This window comes from Rousettus aegyptiacus, unplaced genomic scaffold (genome assembly GCF_014176215.1).
Source record: "Rousettus aegyptiacus isolate mRouAeg1 unplaced genomic scaffold, mRouAeg1.p scaffold_m13_p_4, whole genome shotgun sequence".
Taxonomy (NCBI): Eukaryota; Metazoa; Chordata; class Mammalia; order Chiroptera; family Pteropodidae; genus Rousettus; species Rousettus aegyptiacus.
In genome coordinates, this window is record NW_023416307.1 from 1,820,021 (window position 1) to 1,831,660 (window position 11,640).

The window sequence follows — 11,640 nt, forward strand, 5'->3', positions numbered from 1 at the left end:
GGTGAGGAAGGCAGGAGAGAAATAAAACAGAATAAACATTCATCATTCACAATAATTCTAAGCATAACACCCACCGTGGGCGGACGCTATGTCATCATGCATGACATGAACCTCAGAATGTCCCTTCCATTCCTCTGACGTTGAACCCGGTGGACACCAAAGGCTCCTCATCAGAGCTACCTGTCTACCCACCTTGGACCGAAAGGAAAGCAGACCCGTCGTGGTCACTGTTCTGGAGGCTGCACTTGATGTGGCCCGCGTCGCTGAACCTGACGTCATGGATGATCATCTCAGAGATGAAGTTACCGTCGTCTTCGTAACTCTCAGAGGTAAAGCGGTTGTTGGTGATGATGGGCTCCGTGGGCGTGATGCTCAGGACCACGGTGCCATTCAGAGCCCACATGATGAGCTTCCAGCCTGGCGAGACGGTGCAGTTGAAACGGGCCTCCTCGCCCACCAGCGCCGTGGCGTTCTTGGGTCCTTCTATGATTTGGTAGCTGGAAGCAGATGCTGGGAGACAACCAGTGAATCTACATTAGTCAGAGATAGAGTTTAACCCTTTGGCATACAAGTCGTGACCCGTAGATGACTGTCTAACAGCTCAGACGCCATGTCTTCCTGGTCCCAATGCCAGGTCTCCCCAGTAGCTCAGGAGCTTCCAGTGGACAGGAAGCCACGTGTGAGCCTCCTTTCCACAACCCCCCTCGCACCCCAGTCGATGGCAGTCCCAGCAGGCCTGGGAGGGGAGCGAGCCATGCTCCTCCTCCACTTCTGGGTGTTACCTTGGGTACCTGACCCCAGCTTGGCCAGAGAGCTGCCACCAGCCCATCTCTGCCACGTTAAGCAAGTTTTCAGCTTCCACATGAAATGAGGGTTTTCCTCACAGTGAAATGGGGAGGACCTTTGCTTTCAGCCTCTGAGGAGACCCCACGGCTCAGAGAGAAAAGGTGGGTAACTTGTCTTCACAAAGAGGATGAGGACCCCGGGATGCTGTGATCATGGCCCATGCGTGCTCCCTGTACTCTGGAGCCTCCACACGCGGCGCTTAGAACAGTGTCTGAGGCTGGAGGATGAACGAGGTGGAGAGAGAAGAAATACAGCTGAGCAGAGATGAACGTTCGGTCCTGCGTGTACCGTCCCACAGCAATAGGAACGTCAGTCTCCATCGGTCTCCAAGTATCAAAAGACCAGACTGTCATGGAGGCCACGCCCCTCCTCCGAAGGTGGGAGAGACAGAGAGAGGAAAGTGAGTAGAAGGATGTAAGGCCATAGAATCTCTTAATTAGAATGTCCAAGGATACACCGAGCAGCCTCACAGAAAACCTGACCACATGCAGCGTTGGGCGTACACCTCCAGCAGGTGCGCAGCTGGTCCCAGAGTGGAAGACCACAGACCGCAAGCGAGTGTCCAGGCTCACGGGGCGAGTCACCTTCACTTCTCTGCGCCCCACTCCCCTTGGCTGCAAAACAAGGACGCTTGCGCCACAGCGACGTGTTTCAAGAACCAAAGAGGATGATTCACATAAAGCTCTGAACATGACATGCTGCCCAGGCGCTCAGTAAACAGTCACCACTATGACCTACAAGAAAGGACTGTGTTGTGTTGACCTGTAAGACAAAGCGAGGACATCACAGGTTACGGTAAACCTGTTTCCTGCACGCTTTTCACCGTTCTCCGCCCCTTGCTCACCAGGCGCACGCCGACACTGGCTTGAACTGGAACGGCAGTTCCGATTGGCCTTCCAGCGCTCAAGAACCGGGTCATGACCGCTTGAGACGTGGAGCGTTCTGCCCCAGAAGAACTCGAGAAGTCTCTTGGGCATTTGGGACTGACTTTCTAATCACCCTGGAAGAGCGAACTGGGGGCCAGGGTTTCCCTGGACTTTCCCATGTCTATAATAATTATTTGAAGTAGAACTCGCATAGCAACCTCCATTTTTCGCCAGCAATAGCCCAAGACTTGGGGTCACAGACCTTCCCACTCTGAATTGCACCTCCTTCTCACTCCTTCCCCCCTCTGATTTTGCTCGGGGTTTACAGCAAAAAGATGCCCTGGCAGACCGTACCCCGCTGCCACATCGACGAGACTGTGAGGGGTTCCTATTGTTGTCTGGAGCCATGCGACCCTGTGGGTAGACCAGGCAGCCTGCCAAGTACATTGAGTACCCCCAAATAACTGCAGTTCCTCCTTTTCCTTTCAACCTTATAAGGTCAAGTGGTAAGGCAAGTTTTAAAGGAATCTCATTACAGCTCTAAAGGTTTCTGGGGAGGGAGCACATGGCCGAACATGCATTAACACAGTACCCTGTGCCTGAGTACCCACAATGCACCCTGGGAATGTGCTGTGGGCACAGGTTAATGGGAGAGAATGAACGCAGCACGGAGAGGGCCCCGGGGGGTCAGCAAAAGCAGGCAGGGAGGCAGCCAAGGTCAAGGAGGGGACCTTGGGCTCCGAGAGGCAGAACTAAGGGGAGGTCAGAACGAACTAAAGCCAATCCTATGTTTGGGTGAACGTGGTCTCTATTCTTTGCTTTGCCTCTGACCATGGTAGAAAAAAGGGAGAAAGTGTGACTTAAATAACAACTTAGATGGAGTCGTCTCCCTGACCCCTGGGCTAGTCGCTCTGATCCCAGGATCCCTCTGATCTCGGATTTTCTAAAAGGAAAAAAGCCTGAGGCAGGGGAATCAGATGTGGCTCCCCAAGGAAGCCAGAGCTGCTGTGCCAACTGGACTCTTTCCACAAACCCTTAAGAAGGACAAAAGGGACAAAGCAGGAAATCCACATCCCGAGAGAAGCAAGACAGACACGCTCTCACACCCCTCACTGTGAAAACAACACTCTTCCCCACTCCTGACTCGCGCTGGTGGGCGTGAACTGGGCAGAGCCCGTGGGCTGGCTGCAGAGGTTCAGGGGTGCAGGGCTGGGTGAGACTCGGGCTTGGCCAGCAAGCGGCTCAGTCTAAGCAGCTCCAACAGAATGAGGGAGCCCGTCTGAGACCGCAGCTCCTTCACCGCCTGGAGGGCGGTAGATTGTTGCATTCCGCAACGTAGTTCACTCCAAGCCAGTCATTAAATACCCAGCAGACTGCACGTGTGACCAAGAAGATATGTAGGCTACGCACCTCACTTGGCAGCTAGGGAAGCGTAGGAGAGCTACAGGGGCCCTGAACCGAATAGAAACTCTTTGGTTTTGAACTCGATCTTTAAATTAGACAGTGGGCGCCAGACCCTCACCACTGAATCGCCCTGACAATGCTGCCTGCAATCTTCGCCCCCGCCGTAATAAGCAAACTCCCCTCCGGCTCCTCCTTGTGACTCAGAAGCTGCATTTCTGGTAGCGTGAGGTCCTGAAACCTCGTTCTTTTATCTCCCGTATCCTATCGGCAGGTGCTGTGCGTGACACTGCCCCACCAAGGACAAATATGAGAAAACTGTGCGTACCACTTAGAACCACGCAGCCGCCGGCCTCAGCACAGAGCCTCCCTTCCCCCTTGGTTCTCCCGTTCACTTTGAGGAGCAGAGAGTGAATCAGGGGCAGAGCCACAGGAACGAACCCTCTGTGGGCCCCAGCCACAGTGGTCACCCAACACCAGGTCCAGCCTCGGAGGGGCTTATCCACGCGTAAGACACTCTCCAATCCCCCAACCCACACGGCGGCCCCGCCCTCTTGCTTCCTCAACTGCCCCAGGGGTCCTACGGCACCAGCACCCCACGCGGATGCCAGGCTGCTGCCCCAGGTGGAAAAGCTTTTCCTCCTCCTGCATCCTACCGTCGGCAGAGCTAAGACCATCACGCAGCAGCACGTCTGCAGCTTCCGTGGCCCCCACCTGTGCTCCATCGGCCGGTCCGCCACAGTCCCAGCCTCCGGCACCAGCTTTTCCTCAGCTCCCTGGAATAGCAGCAGGTTGCCTATACCCTTCCGCTCCCCTCTTCTCAGGCTCCCTCTGCTGCACCTGTAGACCCTCCGCCTTCTCTCGTATCTTACGTAACATCGAAAACGAATAGAAAAGCAGACAATTAACAGTCAGAAGGGGGAGAAGGAAATAAGGTGGAGGGCGGGAGGAGAGGAAGTGGGACTGGGAACGTCAGAGGGAACCCGAGGAGTGAGGAAGGGGTCCCAAGGAGGGTCTGAGCTGCCTGCTGAGATATGGCAGGAGGGGCCAGCGTCACCCCTGTGCCACCGCCACCCGACACTGCTCTCCACGTGGCAGCCCGGGAGGACCTTCTCAACACGCCAGCGTGAAACTAGTTCCAGTCAAGTCGGTGGGTAGATAAGAGCTGTGCTCCCCTCCTCGCACGACCACATCAAAACTACAACCAAACTACAGAACAACCATCACTGAGAATCACCTAAAGTCGAGCTGAACAGAAGTAAGAGCTAAGGACACACAGAAGAAGCCACCTTGAGACTGGTAGGATAGGCAGAGATGTGGATTGAGCTGGCCCCACGTCCACGTGTGGTGGGTAAAAATCAGGAGGGATGTCTTAGCTGTGGAGGTTCCCCCTGAGGAGCGAGGTGTTCCAAGCCCCACACCAGGCTCTCCAACCCAGAGGGATTCCTATTGCCAGTGCCGGGAAGAGAAGTCCCCACAACCTCTGGTGGCAAAAACAAGAGGAGATTGTGGCTGAGAAGGAAGGCAGCTGGAGGCTCTGGCGTCCTCTAAAAGAGCCCGTGCAGACTTATCACTGATGGACTCACTCAGTCTGAGCTCCAGTGCTGGGGAAACAGCTCGAAAGGTGCCAAGGACATCCAGGGAGGAACTGAGGTGTCTGGCTCCAAGGCGAGGGTTGGAGGGGTGGTTTTCTCCCAGACAGAAGTGTTGGCAGAGAACATTGTTTTTTGGTTGAGCCCTCCCTGCTCCCAGCGGGCAGACACAGGGAGACGCCATATCTGAGTTTCCATCAACGTACCTAACGCCCTTCGCTCTGCCCAGGCGATTCCCTGAGCCTTCACCCCACTCAACGTGTGGGCCCACCAGGCTGCCTGCAGTGGCTTTTCCATACAAATGGCCTGTCTTGGCTCAGGCTACAAACGTTCCTAAAATCTCTCAAAGGTTTGCAAACCCCAAACAAGCAGCCTCGGCATGTCCTGTACCCTTGCTGAGCAGCCCCTGGCCTGGTGCTAGTAGCAGCTGACCTCGGTTGCAGCTTAGCCTCCCCCAGGCGCCTCCAAGCCTAGTGCAGGTGGGAGACATCTGCACGTCCCAGGATGCCCCAGGACATACAACCAAGATCACTCTACCCAGCAAAGCTATCATTTAGGACTGAAGGACAGATAAAGATCTTCCCGGATGAGAAAAAGCTAAAGGAGGTCATCATCACCAAACCAGTATTACAAGAAACATTAGAGGGACTTCTTTAAGAAGAAATCGAAAATATAAATAATAAAATGGCAATAACTACATATCCAGCAACAATTAGTTAAATGTGAACGGAGTAAATGCTCCAGTCGAAAGACATAGGGTGACTAAATGAACTAAGAAAACAAAATCCTTACGTATGCTGCTTACGTGAGACTTCAGATCGAAAGACAAACACAGACTGAAAGTAAAGAGATGGAAAAATATCTTTCATGAAAACAGAAACGAAAAAAAAAAAAATCTGGAGTAGCAATCCTTACTCCGGAAAAAATGGACTTTAAAATAAAGATTATAACGAGAAACAAAGAAGGACCCAGTAATCCTACTTCTGGGTATTTATCAAAAAGAATAAAGAAAAAAAGAAAAGAAAAGAAAAAAACCTTCTGATTGAGTGCTAAAAGAAAAAAAAAATACTACTTTGAAGGGACGTGAGAATCCATATGTTCACCGCAGCGTTATTTACAGCAGCCAAGACATGGAGGCAGCCTGGGTGCCCAGCGGTGGATGAATGGATAAAGAAGAGGCCGTACATCTGTACGATGGAATATTACTCAGCCACAAAGAAGAATGAAACCTTGCCATCTGCAACAGCATGGGTGGACCTAGAGGGCGCTGTGCTGCGCGGAGTAAGTCAGACAGAGAGAGACGGGCGTCACAGGATTTCACAGGAGAGAACGGGATAAACAAACAGCAACAGGCTCGTAGACACAGACAGCACTGAAGTTTGCCGAACTGGGGGGGCGGGGGTCGGCGGTGGGGATTAAGAGGTATAAATTGGTAGGTACAAACCATCTGGGGATGCAGAGTGCAGATGGGGAGCATAGTAGTGTTTTAATGACTATGTGTGGTGTCAGGTGGGTACCAGATTGATCGGGGTGATCACTTCACAAGTTATTGAAATGTTTGCTCACTGTGCTATACACCTAATATAATTGAAAAAATAAATATATTTTAAAAATTTTAGAAAAACACCAGTGTTATCAGGGACCCTCTGCTACTTCCCACCTGCGCGCCCCAGATTTTGCTTAAATATTTCCGTCATTTAGGATAAAGACCAGATAATCCCTAACATCATCACATCTTAAGACCCTGACTCCACCCTCAGGCCACCAAAGTGTGTTCAATTTATCTTTCTGGTTCCAGGGCCTTTCCAGGGGCAGTGACCAGCCTGGGGTGCCTTATCCCTCACTTACTCCTCAGCTCTCGGCCAAGTGTGCCCTTCTCAGAGGGCCCCTCAGAGGACCCGATTTAGGCTAAATTATCCTATAATAGGCTGTTAAAGCAGTGAAGCAATTGTCGCAGGGGTAATTTTATATTGATTTTTCAATGAATTAATGCCCATTTCCCTCATTAGGCTCTAAACTCTTTGTTGCAAAGATTCTTCCTGCTTTGGCTCATAATCACATCCCCAGTGGCTCGACTAAATGGTGCGCAAGAGGCCCTCGGTGGATAGTCGCCAAGTAAATAGATAAGAGGGTCAAGTTTCATACACTCCACTACTCTGAGGGCTAAGCACAAAGGAGAGGGCAGGCAGGAGCCCGGTGGGTGCACACAGAGGTCGCCGTCAGCTGTCCAAAGCCAAGTCTACAAAGCTGTCTCTTCCCAAGCCTTCCCCGGATGAGGCATCGGAGGGCTCAGTGTTTGTGATGGACCCCGTTCCCCAGGGGCCTCTAGAATTAGCCCGTAAGACTCTCCCTCCTGGAATAACCATGTTCGGCCTCAACCGAGGCCATCCGTGCCTGCAAGGCAAAACGAGGGGGCGTGGTGGGAAGTGCCTGAGGAAGACCCTTCTGGCACCACGTGCCCAGCGGCCTCCCCTGAGCTTCCTACCACCCACCTCAAGTGGATGCCCCGGAACATTCCAGCAAGCTCACGCGATCCTACCTGCCAGCCCAGCCAGGACGGCCACCGCAGCCAGGATGCCTTTGCAGCTGCCCTCCATCTCCTCATCGTCCTCCCGACCTGGGAAAACAAGGCGGAAAGACTCCAGTCGATCCCTGACGGGCACTCACCATTCAGCTGGGGGAGCCCGGGCGCCCCGGGTGAGCCCGAGGATGGACGAGGCAGCACATCTCGGCGTGCTCAGCGGCAGCCGCCTCACCTGGGGACTTATCCGAAAAGCAGGTGCTTGGGCCCACCCCACACCCGCCGGGTCAGGGGCCGCCGAGACAAGCCCGACAACCTGTCTAAACGATGTAACGACATCGCATCCTGGTTCCTGCTCAAGTGTGAGAATCGCCGCAGCTCAGGGTCTTTCTCCCAAGCTCATGTATAAATCACGGGGTGCAGCCGGACCGCCAAGACGGCTGGACGCCCGGCCCGGAGCCTGGGCTGCCCGCAGCCGTCTCGGCCACGTCTCGGCCACAGTGCCGTCGTCACCGAGAAAGAGAAGCTGCTGCCCGCAGTGTTTACGTTCTAAAGGGAAAGCGGACAGCGAGATGCAGAAATAGGTCATGCGCCACGTGGAGGGCGGCGGAGGCGGGGAGAGGAACAGAAGGGGAGAGCGCGTGTGAGGGGCGTCCCCGGGGGCGGGCTGGTCGTCACCTCCTCTCGGGAGCTCGGCGGAAGGCTCCCGAGACGGGGTTCTCCGGACAGCGAAGCGGGGCGCCCCGTGGACACCTGCGAGACAACCTTCCAGGAGGAGGAGCCGGCGGCGCAAAGGCCCTGGGGCGGGGCCGTGCCTGGCAGAGGGGGCTCCGGGCGGGGACAGACGGAGGGATGATTGGGAGGGGGGAGGTCAGAGGTCGGGGAGGTCAGCGGGAGACCAAGCCAGGTCTCGATGGCCCCTCGGCCACACGCGGGATCGTGTCCCGTGCACCCCGCGGCCTTTCCATCGACCCCTTTGCTCTTCGAGAACCCTCTCGGCTCCTCTCCGCCTCCGCATTTTTCTTCGTTTCCTTCTCCTCAAGGCGGCGGCCAGCGTGGCTCGGCCCCACTGGAGCGTTTAGGGCTAAGTCACCCACCCAACGTATCATAAACTGTTTACGGAAAACAGCCCCTTAACCTCCGGAAAGGGTCTCTTTATCCGAAACACTCTTCGACCACCGAGGTGTGGGGCGCAGTGACGGGGGCAGCTTTCACTTTGGCCCTGGGGAATCCACCCCATCCCTCCAGGATGTGGGGTTCCGGGTCGGTCGGAGCCCCGTGGCTGGATTTTTGTGATGCGCACACAGCCCAGGGCCGCGGCCCCTCCCCGTCCCACAGGCCGCAGGAGGCAGCCCCACACGCAGAACCTGAAACGGGGTCCAGGACGTCCCCCGCACGCAACCGGCCGTGTGAAGGATCGCGAAGACGCAGGGCCCGTCGCTGAGCATGTCCTTTACACGTGCTGCTGGGTAGTCACGACCCACGAGGAGGGACGTGGGTTCCACCCCACCGTCGTCCGACGCCTTTGGAAAGCCAGGTCGACGTGCGTCCTCGTGTTCGGCCACACACAAGGCTGCAGCATCTGTGCCGGACCGCCCGGCCCTTGTGGAAGCCGCGCCTCGCAATCACGCAACACGGAGTCCGCGAGGCCCCTGATGGACCCCTCATCAGCGTGTGGCGCAGGGGGCTGTGCACACACCGGACTGCAACCGCGGCCTCCCAAGACTGACTCGAGACCCCCAGTTACGAAGCCCCGAACAAATCACATACCGATTTCCAGGGCTCAGTGAACACAGCTGGACTGGTCAGCAGCTCTCCCCATCACCTCATCTCGAATGCTAGATCCCAGCGGAGGATAAAGGAGAAACTGAGCCCTCCGGGTCATAAAAGGTGACACATTACACCGACAGCAATAAATGCAAATTACGGACACGGCTATTATCGAAATCGTGAAAATAGCCTCAGGTCCGTTCAGAAACACTCGAGTCCCTGGTAAAGGCAGTGAGTCACGCTGCAGCCAAGGGCTGGTGGCCTGACTAATTAAATGCTTCCCGGACCTCACACCTGTCTCGCTTATTCTCTGCGGGGGCGAATGATTCCGCTTCCGATGAGCCCAGGGGACCCAGGGGACCCAGGGCGGGCAGCGCGCAAAGGCGCGGAGAGCTCTCGGAAGCCCGCTGAGAGGTTGCTGCCGGCATGGGTGCGCCAGGGGCCGGGACCCGGAGGGCGCGTGCGGGAAGCAGACAAGTCGCTGTACCTGAAGGAGAAACTGTGTCGGGCCCTGAATTCACACTTCCCATCCGATTCATTGCGGAAGACTCGAGTTACCTACTTGTAGTTGAGAAAACCGCAGTCTGCTTAAAGTCTTATCTTGCTACATTGTATTAAATAGACAGGGTTTAACCCCCAACCGATTTCTTAATGCCCCGAGAAGGCCGAATCACTCAGATCCATCTGGACCACTGGGACAATCCTCTCAGGAAGAAAACCGTGATCTCAATCGCCCGACACACAAATGCTGATTTCCGGGTTCTTGGAAATAGCATGATATCCACATCCAAGGAGCCTCCCTTGCCTCAGCCAGCAGCGGTACCCCAAAACGGAGGAAGGAGAAGTGCTTCACGCTGCCACAGACCCGTGCGAGGGGCTCTCTGCAAACCGCCAGGACTAAATGAAAAAGCGCCGGCACCCCCACACTCCTGGTACCCCTGTTCTGTGTCCCTACGTGGGGAGGCGCGGCGGCCCAACCTGCCAGGCTCAGCGCCGTATCCAGAGACCTCAGCATGCTCCTCTCCGCGGGCCTTCCCATCAGGCATTTCATCAAATGGCCTTTAAAAGTTTGCCCGATGAACAGCTTGAGTCACAGTCATGTTCTATGTTCCAGCACTTGAATCCTGATCTCTCGAGCCTCAGTGTTCGGCCTCTCCCTGAGAACAGCTCACTATGACGGGGACACTTGCTTGATTAGAAATCATCTCAAATCCCTACACTCTTTCTTGTTGTAACTTTGTGGAAGTTGGGACCCAGAAATGGGTCAATGGTCCCACACCTTCCCTGGGACGACAGGTAGACACCGCCCTGCTCCCCGGAGCAGCCCCGGCACCTGAGGGAAAAGCCACCAGACAAACACCTGTCCAGCAGCCGCACGCTGGGGCGTCTCACCTCTGGCAGGTGGATCCTCCGCTCAGGGCTTCGGAGAAGGTTCTCGCTTTCCCACAGGCATCGCGGCCTCTGTCCTCTCTTCGCGCACACTCGGCAACGACTTCTGTCTGGCCACCTGAGAGTCCGGGCCCGACCTCCGCAGTGAACAGGAAGTTCCTCACGAAATGGTGCCGGTGCCTTCACGTCACAGGCCAGGCTGTAAACACAGAGGTGGCCTGCACCAGCCACTGGCCCTCACTCCCCGAGGGTGTGCACGTCCCAGCATGTTTGCTGTTAACCATTAGCCAGCCCCTAAGGGCAGCCCAGGAAACCCTGCCGCTCTAGGAATGCCGAGGAATGCCCAGGCCTCGGGCCAGACCGTCCCCCCACCCCCTGCCCCTGCCTCCGGGTCCTCTTCCTTCCGGGCCCTTCTCGGGTTCTGCAGGGCCAAGACCCACCTGGGCCCCACCACCCTCAGCCATGCCCCCCCACGGCGGGCAGGCCCTTCCAGTCCTTGGACAGCGGCCGGCAAGCCTTGCTCCCTCTGGCCTCTGGCACAGGCCGGGACTGGCGAAGCCGGTTCTTTCTTTAGTCAGGCACCTCCACATCCACAGAACAGGTTCTTTTGTGAAAGGTGGGGGGCGGGGGGAGATAAAAAACAGTCCCAAGGGCAAAGGGCTCTGCGATGCCGGCCCTCCGGAGGCGTGAATCACAGCTTTCTGTGCTACTTTTGCATATTTTGCATAGAACTCTGATGAGGCTGGGGGGGTGGGGGGGGAGGAGGCCTCCCATGCCCCTCAGAAGTAAACAGAGGGACCGGCCTCTCAGAATGCTGTGACAGTTCTGGAACAAAAACCCGTCTCCCCAAACCTGTCTTTTTCAATGCCTGGCCTGTCACCCCATTATGCTCCAACCCCGCCGGGGGACTCGGGGTGAGGGGTGTCTACACGGAGCAGGCACCCACAGAAGGCGCGGGCCGAACGTTTAGAGTAAGGCCCTGAACGAAATAAGTGCGGGGGAATGCTGTTCCTCCCAGTCAAAGGGGATCGGATAAGCCGCCCCAAAAAGGGCTCTTTGGCATGAAGATTATTTAAAGCTGACGACATTTGAGAGTCAACGGATAAAAACAACAACCACCACACTTCGCCTTCCCGAGCTTCGTCCCTTTTATGACTAAAAGCCACAATTTGGGGAAATAGGGCTACTGCAAACTCCCCTTGAAGGCAGATCTACCTCAAAACCTCATCCTAACCCCTTCTCCAGGTGGTTTATG

General features: G+C 55.7%; 1 protein-coding gene across 1 annotated transcript in view; it reads right to left on the reverse strand.

Moving 5' to 3' along the window:
- The window catches only part of IGSF5 (immunoglobulin superfamily member 5), a 34,973-nt gene extending 24,393 nt beyond the window's left edge, over nucleotides 1–10,580 (reverse strand). The window contains exons 1-3 of the mRNA XM_016121760.2: nucleotides 10,389–10,580; nucleotides 7,245–7,322; nucleotides 193–510 (exon numbers count right to left, since the gene is read on the reverse strand). Coding sequence (XP_015977246.2) covers nucleotides 193–510; nucleotides 7,245–7,302 — 376 coding nt within the window. The 5' untranslated portion in view covers nucleotides 7,303–7,322; nucleotides 10,389–10,580. The remainder of the gene's footprint in view (nucleotides 1–192; nucleotides 511–7,244; nucleotides 7,323–10,388) is intronic.
- Between the last annotated feature and the right edge of the window lie 1,060 nt (nucleotides 10,581–11,640).